Source organism: Gracilinanus agilis, chromosome 2 (assembly GCF_016433145.1).
Source record: "Gracilinanus agilis isolate LMUSP501 chromosome 2, AgileGrace, whole genome shotgun sequence".
NCBI lineage: Eukaryota > Metazoa > Chordata > Mammalia > Didelphimorphia > Didelphidae > Gracilinanus > Gracilinanus agilis.
The window spans coordinates 644,829,593-644,856,330 of NC_058131.1; the positions used below are offsets into that span (position 1 = coordinate 644,829,593).

Here is a 26,738-nt window from a genome sequence, read left to right on the forward strand (position 1 = left end):
ATGGATCCATCTGTGGTCAGTGTTCTTGGACTACTGCTTTGTATCTCATGTCTTCTTCTCATTTTGGTATGGAAAAAAGGCCTTGGAAAAGGAAAGCTTCCCCCTGGTCCTGTTCCTCTTCCCATTATTGGTAATTTATTGCAGCTGAACCTGAAAAATATCTCTGAATCTCTTTGCATGGTAAGTAAGCATCTCTCTCTTCTGTTGGGTTCATTCCTCATTCTAGTGGCAGTCAGTGTGTTTTGGGAGACATTCTTCAAGCAGATCATTCTAATGTTAGAGAAGGTGGGTAAAATGCCTTGTTGGTTTCTAATGCCCCATTTAGCAGGTGGCTTAGGCAGCAACAACTAGAAATCTCATTGTGGCCTCCAAATATGTCAACCTTGAAAAACATAGAACCACCAAAGTATTTAGAAAGAACAAGTCTTTAATCAGGACAAGGAAGACAACCCTCTGACCAGCCACTACACAGAGTCAATCTCTCGTACTCTGGGAACACTGTCTTCAGAAAAATGTACCTCCAAAGATAATTTTCCAGAGGGTTGAAGAACTTGGGGTCCTATACACACTCTGGGGAATGAAGGACAGGAAACACACACTGACTGGTTACAATCAGGCTTGGGAAAGAGGCTGTAGCCTGAGGCTAGAGAAGATCACTGCTATTCAGGGTGCTTAATGGATGTTAATGATCCATTGTTCAGCCTAAGAGAAAGGTAAGTCTGGAAGTACTCTGAAGGCAAGTTCCCAAGGGACAAAAGTAAATTAGGGGGTTCTACAAACCAAGCTCATTTTTGGTCAGAGCAATTTTACTATAGACCAAAAAGAAAAGGACAAAAATCATTGTGCCCAAGAGAATCTGTGTAGAGATCCAGCTCATACATATAATTCTTGTGTGGGGAGGCTGGAAGCTAGAAAGTAATAGGTTAGGCTTATAGACTAGAGAGAATGAGACATAGAAGGAACAGAGAGACAGAGAGAGAGAGAGAGAGAGAGAGAGAGAGAGAGAGAAGGAATATAAAACCTTAGTGTGGTCTCAGCATGTAAGCAGGTCAGCTCTTCCTCCTCAGATGGTCATAGAGAGTGACTGAGCTGAACTGATTTTATTGGGGATTGAAGGAATGGGGGGTTGCAGGATGTCCATCAAACAGTGGGTACATCAGAAGTTTTAACAAAATAATGACAAGGAAAAGGAACAGATGGTCACAATAATAGAGCCAGGTACTCAGGTAAGAATGAGCCTGACTGCTCCATGAGCACTTTGTTCATTAGTCATCTTTTGAATACATCTCTAATACTTTCATGATTTGTTTATAACTGGAACCCTTCAATCTGACTCTCTGCTACTAAAGGTAGGAGAGGAGGGGCATAAGTATGGGCAATTGGCATGTGGCTAAATGATTCTTTTGCCTTAGAAACTTCTCCCATTGTACCACATCATCCTTTCAGGGATCAAACTCGGGACCTTTAGCTTACAAGACTGACAGGCTGCCTATTGTGCTAAAGAGTCACTTAGCTTTTACTCTAGGGTCCATTATTCAGTCTGAAACAGCTAGCCTGAGATTCCCTTCAGGATGGATTCTCACAGGAACAGGGAGAATGCACAACCTTTGGGGATCCCAACTTACAAGCTATTCCTAAAACTTGGGGTTCATCATATCTCACTAGGCCACAAGTTTGGGGTCTCTAGATTCCACGTTGACACAGCAAAATCTTAATGATGAGAACTATGTAATTTCCCAAAGTCTACCAAGTCCTATGGGTATGGATGTAGGCTTCAATATCATTCTTTTGTAGAAGTCTTATTGGAAGAGTTTTATTGCTAGAAAAGAAAACATAAGAAATCTAATACCAAGTTCTCCAATAGGAGCTGATTGATATAGGATTAAATTATGTTGTCAGTCACAGCAGACATTCAGTAATTTTGGCCTGATTGAAATATTATCAGTCCTTAAAAATTATTTGACACTGGTACTTTAAACAAGATTAGCTAGTTTTTAACATCTTATTATTTCTGTTAAAATCAGTTTATACCAAGTACAACTATATATATTTTGATCAAACTTGTTCAGAAAATATAATTTGCCATACTCTACCTACCAAAGTAATTGTATAGTAAAAATAGATACATACCTGTATTTACACTCAAATAGATACAAACTATAGAAATATAAAAGTAAAAAATTGACATCACAGGTTTATCAAGATTTGTAAACCTGGAAATTGCCCTACTCATCATTTGTGGAAAAGAAATAAAATGCCAGCTAATACTAAATGAAATTATAATTGAATCTTATTATAAACCCCAAACAATTTTAAGGATGTTTCCATGGCTATTTCAGTTTCAAAACAATTTTAAAATTAACATTCAAAAATTATCAAAATTAAAATTAAATTTAAAAAGTAAAATTTTGTGGGAGAGCTTTAAGGCAAAACCCTGGATCTGGACAGGTTGCCCTTGTTAAGAATGACAGACTCTAATAGCTAGCTTAAAAATAAAAGAGATTTATGAATTTCAATATAAGTCAAATGGTTAAGTTGAGTGGCTAAGGGAGGCAGAGCAGGTGGAATACTGCCTCTAGAGAAGATGTGCTCTGGGCTTTTTATACCCTTTTGACAACAAGGCCTATGGGCCTAGAGATGAGATGATGATGGCATGTTACTGGGTCTTTGGAACCTGAGATGGGTTATGTGGTTATGTCCTATGCCTCAAAGTCAAAAGGTGGTGAACTGTTCAGTTTAGAGGATGATCAGATATCTGGGATATCAAATAGATGCTTATTGGGAGTGAGCTGAGAAGTGACTATCTGTGCTCATCAAGAATGAGGGGAAAGGCCATGGTCGATCTTCATCTTAGATCAAAGTCACCTTCCCTAACAATGCAGGAAAGCAAGGAAAAAACTGAATCTTTTATGTACACTGACTGACACACAATCTGGGGTTTTGGGCTGTCTAGGGGAAGCCTGTAACCTTCCTCCCACTAACCCCCATCAAAATACTTCTCACTTCCCCTAAATTCAATAGTTTCATTTCTCCCTTTTAGAGAATAAGATGCTGAGGACCTAAGACATCTTTTCAATTCAATTTAGTTGCTTATTTAATAATCCTAACCATGCTTAAATGAATTAGATGTTTCACTCATATTAAAAATTATTTTAGATTCTTTTAACTCATGCAATTTTAGGACACATTTCCTCTCTCTATGCTAAAAATGTTACATGAAAACACATCCCAATGAATGGATTTCTGTATGGGACCAGAAGATCATAGGTATTTGTTCCAACTGATGACTAAAACTCAGCAGTCATCTGCTTGATGGTTTGAATGTCTAAAATTTCTACATTCCTGTATCTTCAACTCCTATATTATTTTAGCTTTTGCCGATTTGCCTTTCATGATTAGAGATAACTTGCCATAACAGGAGAAAAGAGGGAAATAACTAAAATAAGGGAGAAATGTTTCTCTAATTTGGAGTATTAATGCCAGGTATAAGTTTGCAATGATGCACAGCTCTATAATAGAACCTTGCCAGGTATAAAACTGAAGTTTCTTTCTAGGGAATCCAGCTAAGTATCCTCTCACCTTTCTCAGGATCCAGAACTATATCTGCAGTTACCAGAGCATATCCCATAGGGCTTCTTCACCAACCAATTTTCTCCATAGCAGTCCTTCCAATTACATTCCCATATATTTTAACTTCAAATAGCAGTTGTCTCCAATCATGTTTAGGGTTGAATATAACTACTTCCTGTTAACAATTATATCCATAAAAAACCTATCAGGCTCTATTATCCTTTCTTGAATTCTCTTGATATCAGATTAGGAAATAATTACATTCTGAAATTTTATGTAGATATTGAATACATGATAATTTACACAAACTTAAAAAAGGACTCTGGAAAAATTTGTTGTAATATTCAAATCAACAGATATTAATTTAATTTTATAACAAAATAAAACACAACTGAGTTTAAATTTTCCCACTTTAGTTAGATGTGAGGTTAAGCTTTTTCCTTTATGATTTTTGTAGTTCTCAGGTTAAAATAATTGCCAATCTTAAAAGGGGCTTTGCTCAGGGTAAATAGTATTAGAATTTCCAGGGGAAAATAAAAATGCTAGCTTCTGTTATCTGGTTTAGTGAAAAAAGCTAAGTCAATGAATGAAAGGGAGGGCAAAAAGGATACTTTGCCCAGTTCAGTTGTCTTTTGGAACTTGGCAAAGTCCTTCCCATTTTGGCTATATGATTACTTGTAGAGATGTGTTAGATGGACTTCTGGTTCACGCTGTAGAAAAACCTTATCTAGGTTTTAGCTCCCTAGGAAATGATTGAGATAATAGTTAGGTCTCTAGGGATTCTGAATGAATTCTCTGCAACAGAACAAAAGATCAACAAGAAATCTAGCAAATTTAATCATAATAGATTTTTAATAACTTTGACCACATTCAAGGAGTGTAGGATGTCACTGGGGAATTCCCAGGTGGGAAAATCCTTTTCAATAACAACCTGTGCAGTGACTTCATCCTTCAGAGAAAAATAATACTTAATTGTGGAGACTGAATAAAATCAGTTTTCTTGACTTACAGAGGAAGAATAAAGGGAATCTACCACAAAAAGGCATTCAACAGGGTTTAATAATCTTTAAAGACAAAGAAATGTTCTATGTAATGGTTGCACTCTGGAAATTTACATTAAAAACTCCAAAAATTAAACTATAGTGCATGGCCTTTTCTCTTCAGAAAAGGATTCCCACAAAATATGTAGACTTACCAGGATTATTAAGGAAAAGTTTAAGATTACCTTTAAATCAGAATAGAGTACTTAAATTATAATAGCTGTTCATCCCCTTTTCTTACTTTTTTATTCCATTCTCATCTGTGGCTCCAAGAAAAGATTGCATTTGAATCAGCTACACCCTTAACATCTCACTTTTGGTCTAAGGTAATGATTCCCAAACTTTTTTGGCCTACCACCCCCTTTCCAGGAAAAATATTACTTATCACCCTCTGGAAATTATGAAACTATTTATTGAACTCAGAATAGAATGTAATACAAAAAAAGTGTGGCCATCACCTCTCCCTTGGATTGCTGCAGCACCCACCAGGGGTTGGTAGCACCCACTTTGGGAATCAGTGGTCTAAGGCAAAAGCCAGCTTTGAAGAGAAACTTCAAAGTTTCGGTTCTATTTAAGTGCTCAGGTTCTTTTAATCATAAAATATTTTCCTAATTTTTTCTTCTCCATTTGCAATAACCCATCAGATCTGTAAATGAACTTTGTTATACTCCAGAATACATACATGTTAATTGGAGAAGCCTTATGTTCTCTAGACAGAATAAGTAATAGCCCAACAAAAATGTGAAAATATAGCATTCAAATCAAGAGTTAATACCTAGAATAAAATGCATCTCATTACTGTTATCATTAAAAAAATTAACTGCTGTCAATATACAATATTTTCCATATTTACCATGCCAAACACTGTAAAGGAAAACACTAAAATATAAAGTTATGAATCCTGGACCTTTCCTTTTGCTCCTGCTAGAGACTCTGATATCCAGACCACAAGTTTCTGTATTTTCAGCTTTTGGGGGAATCAATAGTTAGTTAACTTCAGACATTATTGGCTAACATATAAACAATAAACTTTTGAGGTTATCATAGAGAAATCTTCACCTAAATTATACATTAGAAATACAATGTAGACAAAATTCAGAACAAATCCAGAACTTAAGTTCTCAAGCTTTTATGAGAAGCCTTTTTACAAAAAAATTCATAACCATTATTAAAAAAATCTTATAGCATTTCATGCCATGAGGAACTTTCTTCCTTTTTAATTGGTCCAAAACAGTTATCAAAACTTAAAGACACTGGGTTTAATAACGCAGGCTTCAAACCTCCAGCTCAACTTCCATTCAAAGCTTTATTCAATCATCCAAATAGATTCTTTTGCTCTGCTATTTCAACCCTCATCTGTACCATAACATCCCAGCTCCTACTTACTGTAGGGTAAGAGTGGGGAAGAGACACAGAGCTGCCTTGTTTCACTCACACAAACATACATACATACATAAAGTGTGAAGATTGCAACTCCAGGTTGAACTGAAACCCATTTTTAGCTGAAAAAAATGCTTAGTGTCAGTTAGGCAACTTTTGCTAATTATCTCAACACCTATAAGTCTAAATACCTACAGTCTAAACACCTTACAGTCCAAATACCTACAGCTCTGGTCCATCATTTGAGGGCATTTTGGGCAGCAGTCCCCTCCATGGGACTTGCTGGGACAGACAATTGCTGTGATTGCCCCTAGTTCAACTGCTCCCCTTTACAAAATACAAATACAAAATACAAAATACAAAAGTTCTCCCAAATGCAAGAGTTCATTGTTGTTAACTTGGAAAAAAACACAGAACTGCTAAAGTAATCAGAAAAAACCAAGTCTTTAATCAGGAAAGGGATAGGTCCAATAATTGGCTGCTATCACAGAGACAGGCTCCAAGAAACCCTGGGGCTCTGGGGACAAGGATCACCTCCCCAGATGACTCTCCAAAGAATAATAGAACTTGAGGAACTTAAATACCTTTGGGGGATCTCAGGATATCAAACCTAAACTGAAAGATTGTAAGCAAGCTTGGGAAAGAGACTGTAGCCAGAGCCTGGGGGATCAGAAAGTGATTTACTACCATGAATACTGAAAGCATGGTTCCTGTACAGGCTTGGTCTTCTTGGGAAGGATCTCTGATACAATGGGGTAAACTTTTAAGACTAAAAGGGTACTTAATATTTGATTGTCTACTAGCCCCACCTGAGCTGAGATCATTAAATATTTTAACATCCATTGATCAATCTGAAATGGGTGATTCTGGGACTTCCCTCAGGGTGAGTTCTCAGGAAACAGGAACTTTAACTTGTGGTTCCCAAAAACACAGTTGACATTGTCCAAGAGTTTCACTTATCTAGCCAACTTGTAAGTTGAGTCTGGCCTGGAACTCAATGGGTTCCTTGGGTGCCACATGTCTGGAGTCACTTTAGCAGGTGGTTTAGGCAGTAATAAGTGCAAATCCTGATGGGGCCTCCAAATATGTCAACCTTGAAAAACACAGAACCACCAAAGTAGTTAGAAAGGACAAGTTTTAATCAGAACAAGGAAGACAATTCTCTGACCAGCCACTATACAGAATCAGACTCTGGCACTCTGAGAACACTGTCTTCAGAAAAATGTACCTACAAAGAGAATTTTCCAATGAGCCAAATAACTTGGTGTCCTATACACACTCTGGGGAATGAAGGAGAGGAAACATACACTGACTGATTACAAGCAGGCTTGGGAAAGAGACTGTAGCCTGAGGCTAGAGAAGATAAAAAGGGTACTTGAGGTATTTCTATCCCTGCCATTCAGGGTGCTTAATGGATGTTTAATGATCCATTGTTCAGCCTAAAACAAAGGTCAGTCTTGAAGTTCTCTGAAGGCAAGTTCCCCAGGGACAAAGGTAAAAAAATTCCATAAACCAAGGTCATCACTATTTTTATCCTTATCTTACAGATAAAGAAACTGAGACACATAGAGTTCAAGTGACTTGCTTGAGGTTGCATAACTGTTAAGTATCTGGGAGTGGATTTTGCCCCAGGTCTTCTGGATCCCAGGTTCATTGTTGTATCTACTATGCCCCTATGAGCTTATGAAACATCAGCTCAACTCCTCTGAAAGATTGGGGAAACTACACTGAAGTCATAAAACATGCTTCATTAGCCATGGCTCTGTCTGCTAGCCCAAGGCAAAGAATAAAATTTTAGACTTTTTAGCTAGTTATTTTTTAACTTGAAAAAACACAGAACTATTAAATAGTCAGAAAAATCACACGTTAATTAAAGAAAGGAGTTTAGTGGTATAATTATACCTCCTCACAGAGCTGAGCACAATAAACCCATGCAGAGTCCCCAGACTCTGGCAGCTCTGATCACTAAACTTCTGAGAGTACCACTGAGGGAGATGACAACACCAAGGAACAAAAGAATTTGGGGACTTATTCACCATTTTAGGGAAAGGGAGGACTAAGGATGAAGAGTATAGTTGATTGACTTTACAATGTAATAAAGAAAATGTGAGGAGTCTTAGACAGGAATAACAGTGAGAGGCTGAAGCCTTACAATGGACACAAAAGGGAAAGATTCAATCCCAAGGGGAGAAATCACAGGGACAAAAAGAGATACTTAAAACCTGATGGGATTAACTATCTCTACTTAAACTACTTTAGGGTGTATTATTAGTCTGAGACTCCTAAAGTTAGGCTTTTCCCTCAGGGGGAAACTCAAGTAACAAGATCAAACTTTAGGTCTTTATCTTCCAGCTAACTAAACTTGGGGGTGGATGGTTGTGTCAGTAGATCTTAATAGGCTACAAATTTGGGGGTTTCCAGATTCCATGTTGAGTCAATCAATCCTTTCGTTTGGGTATATATGTTGAATATTCTCTGTTGTAAATGTCAGAAATGTTTTGATAATGGCTTGAGAACTTCTTTAATCAGGTCAGCAATTGTATTTCAAGCTGTCTTCATCAAACTCAGTATTGACCTCTCTACTTCTCACATCTCCTTTCACAGCTAGCAAAAGAATATGGCCCAGTATTCAGTCTGCAATTGGGTTTAGAGCGTGTTGTTGTGTTACATGGATACAAGGCAATAAAGGAAGCTCTGATTGATCAGGGAGACAACTTCTCTAACAGAGCATCTATGCCAATTTTTGAATTCGTTAACAATGGATTAGGTAAGTTTCTGCTTAACATAGAGTAAGAAGAGAATAGAGAATGGAAGAGTATTCCAAGGAATTGGTGGAAATAGACCCACTTCCAAACCAAATCCTCCAAAGCAGTGGCATCTATTGAGTAACATAGAAGACATGAGTGGTATAGAAGACATTTGTCCTTTCTCTAGGGTTGCAATTGCATAGTTTCATGTCATGTAACAGCCAGCTAAAGTAGGAAGAAAGAAACTAAAACTAAACTAAAAAGAGAGAGAAGGAGAAGAGACAGTAAAAGATAGGAAGAAAAAATGAAATAAAGAAAGAGAAAAAGAATGATGGTGGGGTGTAGTAATCCTAGAGGGAGAAGAGAGATCTAGGTTTCTTATCTATGTGGCCTTTAAAAGTTCCTGTAATTTTTCACTCCTCAGGTGTGACTTTTACCTTTCAAGATATATTATTCCAGTTCATTTTCCAGTTTCTTCTTTCTAGCCAGGAATCCAAAGCTCCTAAGTCTAGTACCTACACTAATGTATATGTTCAGCTTATCACTTTAGATCAGTGATAGCAAACCTTTTAGAGATGGAATGCAGGGCCCTGCCCCAACCCCACCCACCAAACCAAGTGCTGTGTCTGCCTCCCCAGAGACCCAGTGCCTTGCCTGTCCCATATACGGAGCACCAGGCATGCCCTGTTAGCCTTGCTTCCCCTTACCCCACACAGGGGAGGGAGAAATCACTCTCATTGATCTGTTGGGCAGAGGGGCAGGTAAAGTGAGGAATATCCTCAGTTCAAAGGAGTAGCTGGATCTCTCTATTTTCATCTAGCTCTGCCACTTATGAGCTACTCACTTTATCTCCTGTGAGCTCCCATTGGGCTACTGGGCAAATGGGTGCATGAAGTGAAAAATGTCACCAGGCATGCTGGAGAGGGGAAAGGGAGCAGCTCCACCAGAGTCCTTCTGTTTTTCTAGTAACAAACTCAGGGAAGAAGGCAGCTGCATGACCACAGAGAGCACTCTGAGTGCCACTTTTGGCACCTGTGCCATAGGTTGCCATCATTGCTTTAGGAAAATCCCTTTTGTAGTTGCAAGAAGGATGAATTGGAGAGAGTAGGGTATAGAGGCAGGAATATTGTAAAATTTCAGGGTTTTTTCAATTGTTGGTCCTTGCTTTTTGAAGAGAACCAGTGACATAATGTGATGTCTTTGCTTGTGCAAGAATTGGATGTAAGTGAGGCAGAGTTGCCCAGTCATCTACTTCATTTCTCTCTTTCAAAATCATTGACGTCTAGAGGTAAGACAAAGTCAAGACTGGGTATTCCAGGCAAAACAGTGATGGTCTGTTCTCACATACATGAATGAAGAAAAGGGAACAGTTATGAAAGCTGATATAGAAATGGAATTGACTAGGCAATTGATTAGTTGTGAGGGGTGAGGGAATGTAAGGAATCAAGGATCCCATTGAGGTTGTGAACCTGAGTGACTGAAAGGTCATTTGATGGGCAAGTCACTTAACCCCCATTACCTACCCCTTACCATATTTCTGCCTTAGAACCAATACCCAGTATTGATTCTAAGATGGAAGGTAAAGGTTTAGAAAAAAAAAAGAAAGGGCATTTGAATCCTCAGTAGAAATAAGGCAGAGTAGGGGCTGCATAAATAGCTGTGTTATAAAATCAGGAGGATGTGCTATTGAACAACATCTGCCAGATTGGCACTGATGAAAGGGAGAGGAAAAGCAATTTATTGGAGAATCTACAGAGTTCTTAGAGTAAAAATGACTATTTTACAGATTTATGGTAGGAAGGAATAGTTTTGTAGGGTACGGTTTCTCCTTTCACTCTCTATCCCCACAACTCCACAAAGATAAGGAAGGGTAAGTAGAATATGGCCTTGATAACAGCAGCCCTCTCCCATTGACAAATATGAGCTCATGTCTGAAGAACTAGAAAACCATAGCAGTCTGTAACACCCTTGGTCTTAAGTTTGTAAAAGATCCTAAGAGGCCTCATAGAGTTGTCTTCTTTTTTTTTCAGAGAGGTTTCTAAGGAAACTAAAATGAATTATACTCCATTCCAAGGAATATTCATTATTTCTTGTTCAAAGGCCTCCCTTATGAAATATTTTGAAGCAGAAGGTAGAGAATTTGCTCCAGATAAAGGTCCTATGGAAATAAGTTTATAACCAATAAAATGTTTCCCAATATAGGGGCAGTTATAAGAGGGCAGCCAGATGGCACAGTGGGTAAAGGGTTAGAACCTGGAGTAAGGAAGAGACATCTTGCTGAATTTAAACCTGGCTTCAGACACTTATTAGCTTTGTGACCCTGGGCAAGTCTCTCAATCCTGTTGGCCTCAGTTTCCTCATTTGTAAAATAAGCTAGAGGAGGAAATGTTAAACCACTCCAATATATTTGCCAAGAAAATCTCAAATGGGGTTATAAAGTGTGATATATTCAGGGAAAAAGGGATATGACATATTTTTTGTTTGTGTATATTATGTGTATGTCACAAAAGTATGTGTATACATTTGCCATGGTTTAAATTAAGCACATTTTTTGTTTAATTGGTATATATATATATTTTTACTCAACAATCATTTCCTTATAAAAAAATAACACAACATAGTACCTTTCCCTAAGAAAAAGAAAATACAAAACTAAGAGAAGCCACCTGACACAGGGTTTGCTAGTGAAATCAAACATGTAACTTTCTAATTAAGCATACCTCTTATAACCCATAAAAATACATGAAACAGGGACTCTAACTCTGGTCTCTGTGTGAAGTATGAAGAATAGGAGCAAAATATAGCCTGAAAAGGCATTATAATCCTTTAGTTTCCTTGGTCAAATGATGCAGAGAACTTATTCTGCTATCATTCAGAGCCTCAAGAATATGTATTGGTTCTGGCTTCCTCTTTGTGGCCACTTAATCTCCAGGACAAGGATGTGGGTATAGGACCACTCAATGTATTTGTAACTGTGTTGGATGAAGGCAGAATGGCTTGTGGGATGGGGCAGAGAACAGTGTTGATAGAGGAGAAAGCTAACTGACATATCCCTCACTTCATTTTCTTCTCCTAGAACAAAAGATGTAGGTGAAGGGCCCTTGGACTTTGTAAATATGACGAACATGTTGGAGGCTAAAGCTGCTTTTCTTCCTGACTCCCTTAACAGGAGTTGGTGTAAGCAATGGAGAGAGATGGAAGCAACTTCGGCGATTGTCCCTCATGACCCTGAGGAATTTGGGGATGGGAAAGAGGAGTATTGAGGAGCGAATCCAAGAAGAGGCAAAGTTCCTTGTGGAGGAGTTAAAGAAAACCAAAGGTTGGTATTTCTTTACATTGTTATCACTGACCTTAGAATAATCCATCATATCCCTGGTAACCTGTGCAGACTGAGGTTGGTCCAAGGAATCTACTATATATAATTTGAAACTACCTTGTATATATTTAAACATTCAGATCCATCCCGTGGCTATGTCCAAAACTCTGTGGACATTCCCAGAAGCCTGAAGGATCAAGATGGCTGAGAGCAGAGATGAGGAAGAAGTATAGCTCTACTAAGGGATTAATTTTGAACTGCAGAGGGGAAAGTGGTGTTGTTGAGTTCAGAGTGCTGCTCTCCTCAGGTATCCTGGGTTTTGGCTGCAACTCTGAAAAGTGCCCTCAGTTTTTGCCCCCACTCAGTAGGGATACAAGAGGGATCCATGTTGGACTAAGTGACCTTTTAGTTTTCCTCTTTCTTTCAAAAGTTGCTATGGACAAAGAATTTATTGCCCAGTGGCTATCCTCCTGATGAAGCTCATTGTACTTGGCTAAACCAATCTTTGGGTAGTGGACTTGGAAGTTACTACAATTGAAGTTATAGAATCAGCTTGGTAGAACCTGCCTCAGTCTCAGCTTTTCTATCACCATGTTATGAAATAGTAGAATATTGCATTTTGGGTATTGCATAGATATCTCAAAATCAACTCAAAAATAGAACTTGTTATTTTCCCCTCCAAACCCACTCATCTTCCAGACTTCTCTATTGCTATGGAAGGGCATCATCCATCCAGTCACGCAGGTTCCCAACCTTAACATTGTCCTCAGCTCTTCACTGTAACTTTCCCACTTAACTAAATGGCAGTTAATCTTGACATTTCTATCTCCCCACATCACTCACATATATCTTTTCACTTCTATTCACGCTGGCTTTAAGTCTTTCTCTCCTTAGACTAGACTAATGCAATAGTTTTCCATTTGGTTTCCCTACCTGGGGCTTTCCCCCCCCCCCCCCAATCACAAAGCTGTGATTTTCCTAAAGCACTCTTCTTCTCTGAACTCCACTAGCCACCTACGAAGAAGAAGTACAGAGTTGTGCACACAGTAAGAATTTAGTAAATACTGACTGATTTATTGATTGTCCTCCCTTGCTTCTATGATACAATTCACTAATGATTCTTCAACCTGCTTAACTTTTACTTCTGAGTAATTTTTTGGTGAGTCACCACTCACCTTCAATTCTCTATATGTGCTTATCTTCAAGATTTTATCCTTGACTCTCTTTAAAATAGCCTCCAACTTGATGACACCTCCCCTCAGACTGTGATGGAGATAGCCCAGGATCCTTAGCCCAAGATTTTAGGAATAGCCATATCCCCCACTTCCCTTGTAGTCTATTCCTCACAGTTATCAGAGGGGGGTAAATCATTGTGGAGGAGTCCACCTTTCTTCTCAACACTAGCAATAATTGATGACTAACTACTACTAATAGGGATATGAGCCTGAGGGCCATAGGAATGACAGCAACCTCCAGACCACTAGTCCTAGTCCAGGTCTTACAGACATTATCTAGAGATGCCACTTCTGTGGGGAAGACGTTGACCATCCACTAACTTCAAGGCAGTTACTAAGGATTCATAGAGCATATAGGCCAGCACAGCTCTAGTACTAGGGCTCTTTGAATGAAAGACAGGAGTTAATATGTGCCAGTTAAGGTAACCTAACATCACCAGCTTAACATCATCTTTCCTTAGATAGCCCAGGGCCCCAAACCTAAGAGCTTTTGGGATGGAAGACTTCTATTCTATTGTGTGGGATCAAAATAGAACTAGATATAATTTAAAAATAGAAATAAGGAAGTGTGAAAGCAAAACCTTTGGTGAGTGAAGTGATTAATAAGAATTTAATAATAGGAAGAAGGCTGATAGGGTGCGAAGAACACTGGTTTTTATCCAGGGGAGATTTTGTGTTGAATATCCCTTCTTGTGTACCCATGGGCAAATCAGCCAACTTTCTTGAGTTTCAATAACTGCATCTATAAAATGAATATTACACTATTTGCACTTAAGATTCTTAGGCAGATCGCATCAGAGTCTTCCTAAAGATGGTTTATTTTAAAGTTGGCTATGCCAATGAAAGTATTGACTAGAATGTAAACTAGATAGGAGTGTAGAATAGTAGGGTCATACCTAAAGGCAGGTGAGCCTCCCCTTTAATTCATAATGTTAAAGTTTTTCCCTCTCTCTTTTTCTGTCTTTCTTTATGAATTTTTAGGATTACCATGTGATCCCATGTTCATTCTTCGCAGTGCTCCTTGCAATGTAATCTGCTCTGTCGTTTTCCAGAAACATTTTGAATATAAGGACCAGAAATTTCTTCATTTAATTGAGCTTATAGATTCAGAGTTCAAGATTTTGAGTTCCACATGGATTAAGGTAAGTCTAGGATTCTGTCCTCCTGGGGCTCAGGATACTTTTTCTTTTTTTCAAAGGACCAACTGCTAGGCTAGATTCATCATGCATTCCATTGGGAGGTAAATAGTGGGATCTTGGACTGTCTTTATATTTTTCTTACATTGACAGGGACTAAAAGTCAGAGAAAATCACCCTCATGTGCTCTGATTTGAGGGAACCAATGGTCACAGATACTGAATGTTAAAAATGCAAGCTATTTCAGAGAAGCTGACTTTCCCCTTGAGCACCTGAGTTTGGATTACCTTAGCCCATGAGCTACTTATTTCTACAAGGCAGTAGGCAGTATTCTTAGATGACATGATGAGAAAAGGTCAAGAAATTTTTGTAGGAAGTAAGAATTGAGAATCAAGGCCAAGGTAGTCCCAGGTAAGCAAGGAACAGAATACTGAAATATTTTTATGGAGTTTGTATAGGAAATGATGAAAAAAGTCATTACTTTGCTTCTGCATTTGTTTCACCCTTATTCAGTCCTCTTCTGAACACAATCCAAAAGGAATACAAATCATGTTCTAAAAAAAATACGATATAATTTTTTTTAGGTCTACAATTCTTTTCCATCTCTAGTTCATTATCTCCCTGGATCTCATCACAAAGTATTTGAAATTTTTCGTTCAATGTATAAATTTATTTTGGAAGAAGTGAAGGAACACCAAAGGACACTAGACCACAATCATCCTCGGGACTTCATTGACTATTTCCTGATGAAAATTGAGCAGGTACATTGTGAGTAGTAGGTATGAATCTCAGTTCTTATGGGTTAAATGGTTTGTGTATTAGAGGCTGTTTTTCGAAGTGACAGTCCCATTCACAAACATTGAGAAGTAAAAGATCATATTCTAAGTATAGTGTGTGTAGAATATTAAATGTGGGAGATAAAAGAATTAGAAGATGGAGTCCTAGCCATGAAGGAATTTCTAATCCAACAGAAAGAAGGAAGCACATGAAAGGACAAAAGGGCAATTATCAAGTATGTTTAAGGAAAGACAAAATAGATTACAAGTTGAAGATTTAAGTGACTAAGGAATTTGTAATTAGCAATAAGGATAACATTTTGGGAGGGCTAACATAAGATTTCCTCCTGGAATAATTAAGTTTTGGTCTGGAAAATGAAGGAGGTACTAGGCATTAAGGCCTGGGCAGGACATTTTAGCATTCTGAAAAGCCAGTGGATTATGGGGAGACTTAATATAAGCAGTTGAATTGGAATGGAGATGCTGTTATGATAGGTTCTTGAGAGAGGATAGTGGGTTTTACAGTTATGAATGTAGAGTGAGAGACTTTTCAATTTCCATCTCTTCCACAAACAACAAAGAGCAAAATCAAAGGGAAGAAGAAATCATTGAAAAGTTAGATAGAACAAAAAAAAAATTAACCGAATGAGAAACAAATTTAAAACATAGTAATGTAATTTGCATGGAGTAACTAGAGTCTTGAAATCCCATAATCATGATAGAAGGTAAAAGATATCATAGTGGACACCCTGGAATAGATCAATGATCCACATAAAGGAATGAAATGTCCTCTGAGGTCACCACTTTCAGTTTTCTTAACAGACCAAAAAGAAGATAATTTTATTCAAAGAAAATTTTTTTTTTGTAACTTGGCAAAAACAATTAAAAAGTAAAATTCTCCTTTCCTGAATCTATAGGCACAAGGATGTATTTTCCCACAAATTCCCATCGATTAGTGGATAAGGGAACATAAGGGAGGGCAAATGCTTAGTCCAGATTGTTCTCTAGTTATTTCAGGTATGAGAGTCTTAAGAATGCCATATTCTTTCCCCCCTTCATCACCCACAATAGAAGTAGGTCCTAGGTGACTAAAACTTGAATTATGTCTTTAGCACTGGTACTAATTATGCCTGGTCCTCCCTTGTATTTATTTTGCATATCTTTAGTCCATTGGATATTTGTCATATATTCAATTTCTGACCTCAGTAATAGTTTATCCTTAATAAAACATTTCATTGTCAAGAACAAATATAGCTTTTCAATTTCCTCATTAGTAAAACGACTATAACATTATACTACTTATATTAAAGTATTCTGATAAGGACAAAATGGGAAAGTATACATGGAACCCATTGATATAAATTAGTATTTATACATTAAGTGTAAATAAAATAAATATAACAAATAAATAAAATAAAAGTGTAAGTCCTTCCTCATTTGCTAAACTAATAAATCCTATTAATCTCACCAAACTTTTATAGAATAACTGGATTTATTAGTTTAGTAAATCAGGAGGAAAACACAATAGCTTACATTTACATTGGGTCTGTGTATTTGTTGTTCAACCGTTTCATTCCTGTCTGACATTTTGTGAACCCATTTGTTTTTTTTTTTTTTTTTTTTTTTGGCAAAGATAGTTGAGTAGTTTTCCATTTCCTTCTCCAGTTCATTTGTCAGATGAGGAGCTTGAGGCAAATAGAGTTGAGTGACTTACTCAGGGTCACATAGCTAGTAAGTGTCTGAGAATGAATTTGAATTCAGAAAGATGTGACTCCAGACCTGGCATTCTATCCACTGTGCCATCTTGCTGCTTGTTCATTTGAATAGGTATTCTTGATACAGTGCATAGATGTATCTTTCTCTCTCTCTCTCTCTGTTCTGAAAGATAGTATGATGTAGTATATTTGTGTCAAATAAAAAAGAAATATATCTCTGTGGGCCTCATACTGTATAAGAAAACAAATTAACATTATCTTTGTCATATTGTTTCTTTATTTTACTATGTTGGATTTAAAAATCAGTCTGGCAGTCTACTGAACTATTTCTGGCCTGGGCAAGCTACCCCCAGCCCCCAAGGTTTCCCAGCACAGTCTTCCTTATCTCCCCCTATCATAAACCTAAAACTGAAGCTATCTTATCTGATGTCTTGAGGAATGTTTGTCTATGTTTGCCTGCTTTACAATATTTGCCTATTTAATGTATGTTTGCCAAATGCTTCCAGCCCCCTGACCCTGAAACCCCCCTCCCCAGATGCTTCCTGACCACCTGTCCCTGACACTACCTTGATAATTATGTATGTACCAACCCCCTTCCCCAAACATTTCTATATAAACTCTTGGCTGAGAATTCCAAGGGGTCGTTCAGGCATGCCTCTCTGCCTAGCGACCCTAGCTATTATTGCTAGTAAAGAATGAGCCTCTTCTTGCATATTGCATTGTCAGTGTGGTTCTTCCTCTGGCCATGATCGAACCTGGGTTAGGTATTAAAAGTTGGGTACAACAACTACACTTTATTTTACTACTATATTTTGATTCTATTGTGGTTTGGGATCCACTCAGGAATTTTGCTGATTACCTTGGGCCGAAGGGATGAGACAGAGAACTTGCATCAGAGCCTGGCAAAACTGAGTTCAAGGCTCATCTTAGATACAAAATGAACCTGTGCTCCTGGGCAAGTCACTTAATCTCATAGTGCCTTGGGCAGTTCTCTTGACACTATATGTTTCAGAGAAGGTGCTGACTTATATTTGCAGGAAGAAAACTTCTTTATGGAAATTCTATATGCCAATGAAATGATGAAGCCAGTATCTCTCTTTGTCATTTTATTTTTTTATTTCTCTCCTTGTCTCTCTATCTCTTTCTCTTCTTTCTCTCTTTTAATCTCTGTTTCTTAGTCTCTGTCTCTTTCTTCTTTCTTTCTCTGTCTCTCTCCCACATGGAGATGGCTTGATGATTATAGCTTTTTGTTCTAAGTTGATCCATGTTGCTCAAAACTAATTTATTTATGGGACCATGGATTGAGAGCAAAAAAGAGAGCTGGGAAGTTGTTGAATTCAACTCTCTCATTTTACAAATGGGGAAACTGAAACATAAAGAGAGTAAATATATTGTTGGTGGAGTTGTGATCGAATCCATTCATTCTGTAGGGCAGTTTGGAACTATGTCCAAAGCTTTATAAAATTGTGGAGATACTTTGATCCAGTTATACCTCTACTAGGTGTGTATCCCCAAGACTTTTTTTGTGCTGGCAAAAAGTTACAAATCAAGGGGATGTCCATTCATTGGAAAATGGCTGAACAAATTGTGGTATGTGATGGTGATGGGATGCTATTGTGGTATAAGAAAAGATTAGCTGGATGATTTCAGAAAGAGTTGGAAAGACGTACATGAACTGATGCAAAGTAAAACAAGCAGAACCAGGACACTATCCCCAGTAAAAGCAATATTTTATGAAAACCTACTGTAAAAGATTTAGTTACTCTCAGCAAATAATGACCCAAAACTATTCTGAAGAACTTATAACAAAGAATGCTATCCACCTCCAGAGAAAGGACTTCTCTAGAGTTGGAATGCAGATGAAAGCATATGCTTTTTCACATTAGTTTATTTATGGTGTTATTAGAGGGTTTTGGTTTTACATGAATATTTTCATTTAAGAATGACAAATATTGAAGTATTTGTTATGTGATAATACATGTATTACTGAGATCAAATTGCTTACCATCTCTGATGAGGGGAAGGAATGTAGGATGGGAAATAATTTAGATCTTATAATTTCAGAAAATGTATGTGGAAAATTGTTATTATATGAAATAGAGAAAATAAAAGATCTTAAAAATAAAAGAGATTAAATGACTTACCAAAAAGTCAAAATCAGAGCTGGATTCATACTATGGGCATTTACCTACAAATCTATCACATTTTCTTCTGCACCTTCTGACTACCCTTATGTTTTTATTTAATTGTACCAAATTTTTCCTAGGAAAAGCAACATCCACAATCTGAATTTACCATTGAAAACTTGATCTGGACGGTAAATGTTCTCTTTCGTGCAGGAACAGAATCAACAAGCACCACCTTGAGATTTGGTCTCTTGATTCTTCTGAAACACCCTGAGATAATAGGTATCATATAACTAATGTAGGCAATAACACAATACATAATTTAGTCAGCATGAGAGGGGTTCCTAGTCTTTTTGAGACTTTCCTTGGAAACTTTTCTGTCTTCATTTTAACATATTTAAATAATTACATGTCCAGGTTTGTGTCTTCTTCTAGCCCACTAGCCCAGTGTCAGAACTTGAAAGAAATGAATGCTTAAGGTTTGGTAGTTCTTTATAGCTGCCTGACTGTAGGAGGAGCTGGCACACCTGGATTCTCTTTCACTTTTATAGCCAAGGAGAGAAGTACTTGGACTTAGTGAATTGTTTGCTCACATTGAGTTCTGAAAACAGTGTCAGGTTGAAATCCTTCATCATTTCCTTAACCAAGTGCTGCTTGACCTGTATTTTTCTCAGGACAATTTGAGTATATTTTTAGGTTATGGGATATAGGTACCTCAAAGGATTCTCAGGTGGCTAAGGAGACTACAATGGACTTTTTATTATAGTTGTTTCTCTCTCTCTCTTTATCTCTTTACCTAGGATAATGTGAGGGTCAATTGTATTATTTGTCAATGTAGTTTTAATGAAAATTAGAGAAAACACTGGAGACGGAATGTTTTTGTCCTTACTTTTAAATTCAATTTTTATTCATATTTTGACAGAAAAAATGCATGAGGAAATAGAACGTGTGATTGGCCGAAGTCGAAGTCCTTGCATGGAGGACAGAAACAAGATGCCTTACACCAATGCTGTGGTCCATGAGATACAGCGATATGTTGACCTATTACCCACTGGTGTGCCCCATGCAGTTTCACAAGATACTCAATTCAGACAGTATCTTATCCCCAAGGTCAGAAGTATTTCTCACTATAACCCAAGATTTTATACTTTCTCTCTCTGAAATTATAGAATCTTAGAGTTAGAAACAACTTTCTTCCAACCCATATCCCTCAGAAGTAGTCACAGAATTTCAGAGTCTAGGGTGCTTTCCGTAGTCATATTGCTCACTCAATCTGAAAAAGAATTCCATCCACAATATGCCTGACTGGCTATCATCCAACATTTGCTTTTATACTTTCAATGGGAGGAACCACTATGACATCTCATTCTAATCTTAGACAACCCTAATTTGAGAGAATTATTTTTTCTTACATTAAGCCCCAGTTTGATGTTTTGTAAAGTTAATTTATTACTCCTGGTTTTGTAGTCTGGAACAAAAAAAAACCATTTACTCTTTGTTTCTAGTAATAAATATGTAAATATATAAAATACTTGAAATCACCTCTTATGTTGCCTATCTTAGTATACTTTTTGTCCTCTTGTCTAAACATCCCCCATTCCTTCAACCCATCCTCATATGATATAGACGATATTTTTTCCAGTTGGTTGCTCTTCCCTGAGTGAGCTCTAGCTCTTCAATGTCATTTCTTTAAATATGACACCTAGAAAAATGAAATATGCATTTGTGATCTAATGAGATCAGTGTATGGAATACCTACTTCCAAATTGCCATTGAACTTTAAATCACCCTTTCAATATGTTCAATCAGTTTTAAATCTACCTAAGTGAATGATAGTCTAGTCTTTGTGTAGGTAAAGACCATCTGTAGTATTCTCCTGATTTACCAGTATATTCATGGTCATACACAAAAAAATAAGGATGATGTCACTTTAGATTTTTGTGATCACTATTTGTTATCTAGAATAATTTCCTTATTTATCCCTTATCTACATTAATTATCTCTTTAGAAATCCATTCTAGACTCTCAGTACAAATTGAGTTATAACTTTTTTTGCTTTAATTTTCTTGGATATGTATGTAGAAGAATCTTTCTTATTTTCTCCTTTTCTTATCTGAAGTATTAAATTGCTATTAGCCATGTTATTAATCCTATCCTAAAAAGGATAAAGATCATTTTAAAAGATCAATTTAAAGATCATTCTCTTCATCAGGGAAAAGATCTAGAAGCAAAATAAAAATTAAGAAGTTATGTATCTTTGTGGGAAGCCAATAAGAGAAATAGTCTCATATAGATACAAATCTGAGATTCCTCTTTTGACTCCTTTTCTAATCCACAACTTTCCATATTGGAAAGCTTTAGGCTCTTAGCAATCCATTAGTCAAGAAGTTAAAATTCTTCCCCTTTGGTCAGAAATACAGCTGCTTGGCAACCCAAGGCCAAAACCTTAGTTTAGCAGGGGCATTTTGCCCCTGAGAAAAGTATTCTTAGACTTAGCTTGGTGATAATCACATAGCTGAAGGTCCAACGTGGTTCTTATCTTTACCTTGTAGTTTCTGTCTGAGTGTTGTCTAAACTAATTGCAATGTCTACAAGGCTGTAAAACTCTCTCTGTGCTTGTGGGTGAAAGGGAGTTTGAATTTTCATATTTGATAAACTTGTGACTCAATGGCACTTCGGAGAAGCAGCTATGAGTTAACAGTCAAGATTGTCTCCTGTGTCCTGTTACATTCTTATCAACTAAGCTGTCTTTATCAGATTATCTGGAGATGATAAATAGATCTCTACATATCTTCTCTTATTACCTGGCATCCACTGGATCACCAGGACGCCCCTTAATGATATAGTTTTTAAAAATCTCTTCTCATTGCTCTTTGTTAATCTCACCAGGCTCTGTTCATTCTGGGCTTTATCACTTCTATCATTCTTACATGATTGTTACATGCTTCTCTAACTCATCCTCATCTTTTAGAGATCTAAGTTGGTTAGTGAACTCCTTGTAGTAAAAATAGTTATTATACATAAAGTACTTGGAGGTTTGCTTTACATTTCTCATCTTGTTCAATCTTCACAAAAATCCTTTAAGAGCATATGGTATTATTATTTCCATTTTACAGATGAGAAAATTAAGTCTTAGGGAAACCAGCTGCCTTACCAGGGTCACTTGGTTAATAAATGTCAGGTTGAGAACTTCTACTAATACCTCCCTGACTTCAGGGCTAGCAACCTCTCCACTGTAGTACTTGGCTACCCTATCCATATCGGCACTTTTAGAGAATGCTCTTTTTTCTTCTACCATCAGAATTCTTTTTCTTGTTTTTTTTTAAAGAAATTAACTTTTGTCATTGTTATAATAATAATAACTAACATTAAGGTTTGTAAAGTGCTTTTTAAATATTGTCTCTTTCTAGCCTAACAACCTTGGGAGGAAAGTTCTCTTATTATTCTCATTTTACCAATGAAGAAACTAAATCTGAGAGAGGTGAGATGATTTGAGTCACACAGCTAGTCAGTTTTTGAGGCTGGATCAGGTCTTACTGACTCCAGGTCTAGTACTCTAACCATTGGACCTTTTAGTTGCATCTTTTATAAATTTGAAGATGGACTGCTCACTTTCCCAGAAAGTTCCCATCCTAACCATCCATGGTGTGTATAGAAGGTATGCCAAGTCGAACAGCATGCTCTGGAAGACAGCATCATCTCCCTGGAAAAAGAGTGTTGTATTGCAGGGGTTCTTCAAGGCATTCAGGAAATGGCATATAATCTCTACTCACATATATAGATCCTAGTTCCACTCAGCTGGTGAGGATTGGATCAATTAAAGAATTCCCTCATGCTGGTTCCTCTTCATTTGCAGGATGAAATTATCAAGAAAAGTCAAAGAATGAAGAGCCCCTCTGTGTTTAAGAGAAAGGAAACTCAAGCATAGTTGAAGTCTTTCATCAATGCTATGTCATGTCTGACTATCAGGCTTTATCATCTGTTTTCTCTATTTCTAGTTGATTTTTTATTTCTGCCCCCTCTTAATGTTGCCTCTGTTCCTCAGGCCTCAGATGGTTCTCATCATTTGTCTTTCCTGTGCTTCCCCAATAGCCTTACATGAATATATCTTCTTAATATACACTATCCTCCCCCCTTTTTTCTATCCTGTTTGTTTAAATAAGGTATCATCTTCCAGGCTTATTCTCATTAAGGATCTCATGCTACCAAGCATTCTTTGCTTCAAATTACAAATATAATGAAAATAGCACCTGTTCTCCTAAAGTTATTAATTTTTTTTCTAAATGTCAAAACTTTTAGGAATGCTCCCCAGGTTCTTTATGCAAATATTTTTTGTCACGTAAATCATCAGAGGTAAGTTGTTGTCATCCCTTTTGACAAGTTTTAGGAGGTTCTTTGTTATATTTTTGATTTTGCCTCTGAGAATTTAGCCAACCTATCTATTTTTGTTATTTTCAGCAAATAACTCTTTCAGCATCCTTCATAGATTCTCTCTTTCTTGGACAATATCTTATTAGATAATAAAGAATGAACCTACTTTATTGTTTTTTAGTGTACAAGCCAAGTATTTATTCCTCAGAACATTTAGTTCCCTCCTACTCAAGAAGAGGTGTAAATTTGTTTATTAGATCTTACCTTACTCCTCTGTATGGCATTATTTTATTCTTCAACATCTTGACATAGGTCAGAATTCATTTTTGCTTCTTGAGATCATCTGGCATGTGACTCAATTTATCCATGATTAGTGTACTTATTATCTAAGCAGCAAGCTTGTTCCTTATTTAATGACTCTATTAATCCCAAGTTTTTCCTTTTATTAACCTCAGATTTGCCTGCTTGTGTCCTTTGCCTACTGGTACTGGTACTCTCCCACAAAGTGTCAAAATTCAGTTTCATTTCTCATAAGAGTATTACTGAATTTCTGACTTACTATAAGCACATATTTAAAAAAAATACCATTGGCTCTTTCTGTTCTTAAAATGAGGATTTTGGAATAGTTGGTAATTCTAAGTTCTCTTTCCATTCAAACATCCTACAGTTTTTATTTACTAATTGTTTGTTTTTGCTCATTACAGGGTACCACCATAATGCCATTACTGACTTCTGTTATGAATGATGATGAAGAATTCCCCAATCCTCATCAGTTCGACCCAGGTCATTTCCTGGATGAAAGTGGCAACTTTAAGAAGAGTGACTATTTTATGCCTTTTTCAACAGGCAAGACAAGTTTATCTAAATGTGTGCATCAAAGATAGGCCAATAGCTCAGAAGCCTTGTGTTTCAACCTTGCTTTTATACTCATCCATTATCTGTTTTATCTTGGGTAACTTGTTTAATTTCTCTGGGTTTCAGTTACTTTATATGTAAAAAGATAGGGTTGAACTAGATGGCCATTCTAGTCCTTTCAAGTTTTAAATGCAAGGAGTTGGGTAGGGCCCTAGTATATGATATCTCTGGTTCTCACTGGGTCATGATTCATCAAACGAATCAACTGGGGTTCAGGGTATTTTTCTGACATTCCAAAAGAGACAGAAATGAGATGGCCACAGTATTCTGAATCCTGAATCACAACATAAGACTCCCAATATTAAGAGTATCTTCACAATCACCCTGAAACAAAATCTATTTCTCTCTTTTTTTTTAAACCCTTACCTTCTGTCTTAGAATCAATTCTGTATATTGGTTTCAAGGCAGAAGAGAAGGTAAGGGCTAGAACTGGGGTTAAGTGACTTGTCCATCATCACACAGCATGGAAGTGTGTGAGGCCAGATTTGAACCTAGGATTTACTGCCTCTATACCTGTCTCTCAGTACACTAAGCCACCAAGTTGGCGGCAAGACCTTCTCCTTAGGTAAAGTCTTCCAGGATTTTATGCCAGCATGGTACAATTTTCTAAGTTATCAAGCCCAGGAAGAGGATGGAGTCATCTTGAAGGTCCATAGTTTATTATCATGGATACCCAAGGACTAATCTTAGAGTTTACAGTTTTGTAGAAATGTGATTCCTGAATAAGGCAAATAAGTATGGAAACCCCTTCTTAGTTTACATACACTTAATAAGGATCTATTGGCACAGAATCAGAGATGATGATTTTTCTTGTTCTTTGCCCTTCAATTCTTCAGGAGACCAACTTGTTATCTCATCATGGTAGTGACAGCCAAGTTTGTGGCTGCCAGAGGTGAAGGTTTGCAGGTGGCTAACAGTCCCTGACATTGTAGCCCCCTAGATCATGCCATGTTCCAATGGTTCTAATATCTGAGTTTGGGTTTTGGTTGAATAGTTAAGATATGTGGCTGTATGGCCACTGAGTTGGGAGTGCTCTCAACTGCAGAGGTGTTTTCTGTCAAAGATGATGGCAGGAAATACCCAAAGAGAACTTTTATCATACTTTTCTCATTTTCCCCCAGTGCAGTTAATCTTGGTAGCCATAAATCTAGTCCTTGGGATTATAAACGAGTGACTATTTTCTCTCTCTAGGCATAGATTCATTTCCTCTGAATATCAATAATAGGACTTACCCTGGCTCAGGAAGATTGATTTAGAGAGAGGATACTAGAGGGGTCTTCCTTCTCTGTATAGGAAAAACATTTTTCAAAAACACCAAGGACCAGAGAGGAAAGGAACGGATATACTTCTTTTTAACTATTGCTACTGAGTGTTAGTGGGCTCTCTCTAAATCAGAAGAAATAGTCTAGATTATTTATGAGTTTAAGAATATAAAATCTCTGTATTTGTCTCTTTCAGGAAAACGGATGTGCCTTGGTGAGGGCTTGGCTCGAATGGAATTATTTCTGTTTTCTACTTCCATTGTACAGAATTTTACTTTGAAACCTCTTATTGACCCAAAAGAGATCGACACCAATCCAGTTGGTCTTGGGTTGTCCAAAGTAGCTCCCCCTTATCAGCTCTGCTTCCTACCTTCCTAAAACATGTGAAGGACAACATCTGGTATTCATTATTCCCTTCTGGCAATGAAAATTCTCTATGATTTCAGCTCAATATGCCTTTCTAGCCTAAAATAATATTTCCCTTGATTTTTGCTAAAGCAGATTACTTGCTTTCCTGCCACATTCCCCAGAGATTCCCTGTTCCTGAAGTATTTCCTTTCTTTTTCCTAACTACATTGGTTGAAATCATACCTGTCCTTCCAATAACAATTCATATGCCATATCTCTATGACATCCTTACTATTTTTTGTCTGTACTAACAATTTAAGATTGAATTATATACCTACTGTGTTTTTATAATTGATTAACGTCTTTAGATTCTCCTCCTCTTGGAATAAAAGTACTTTTCAAAAGTTCATTACATGATCTTAATCTTGCTTGTTATGCTCTCACTATTAATAAAGAACAAAATCTGTTAACATATTAAGAAGAGAACACGCATAGTATTTTCTGATTCTTTGTCCACAGATGAAACACTTAATGATTCTTCCAATTGTTTTTGGAAGCAATACTTTTATCCCTAGAAATCTAGTGTAGTGACATCCTGACACTTTTCCAACTCAAATCCCTCACTCTATAAAATGCTACTGGGAAGGGATTCTTTCATTTACTCATCATGATATACTTTCAAAATATACACAATAGTCTAGTTTTCTTTTTTTTTGTCCCAGAGTCTGCAAATTAAGGATTGGCTATATGCACAGGTTATTATAAGCATTTAAAAGGTCCTCCCAAGTACCAATGAAAAAA

General features: G+C 37.1%; 2 protein-coding genes across 3 annotated transcripts in view; both read left to right on the plus strand.

The window, feature by feature from the left end:
• LOC123238228 (cytochrome P450 2C19-like) lies at positions 1–25,967 on the plus strand. Of its 2 annotated transcripts, XM_044665705.1 has the most exons (9): positions 1–180; positions 8,595–8,757; positions 11,907–12,056; positions 14,270–14,430; positions 15,009–15,185; positions 19,182–19,323; positions 19,964–20,151; positions 24,117–24,258; positions 25,786–25,967. In XM_044665705.1, exons 1-9 carry the CDS (start codon positions 1–3, stop codon positions 25,965–25,967), a joined length of 1,485 nt encoding a protein of 494 aa, XP_044521640.1. The 2 variants fall into 2 exon arrangements, with proteins under 2 accessions (XP_044521640.1, XP_044521641.1); XM_044665706.1 differs by lacking the exon at positions 15,009–15,185.
• Positions 1–26,738, plus strand: part of LOC123238230 (cytochrome P450 2C19-like) — a 406,797-nt gene that overhangs the window by 72,730 nt on the left and 307,329 nt on the right. The window lies entirely within an intron of this gene.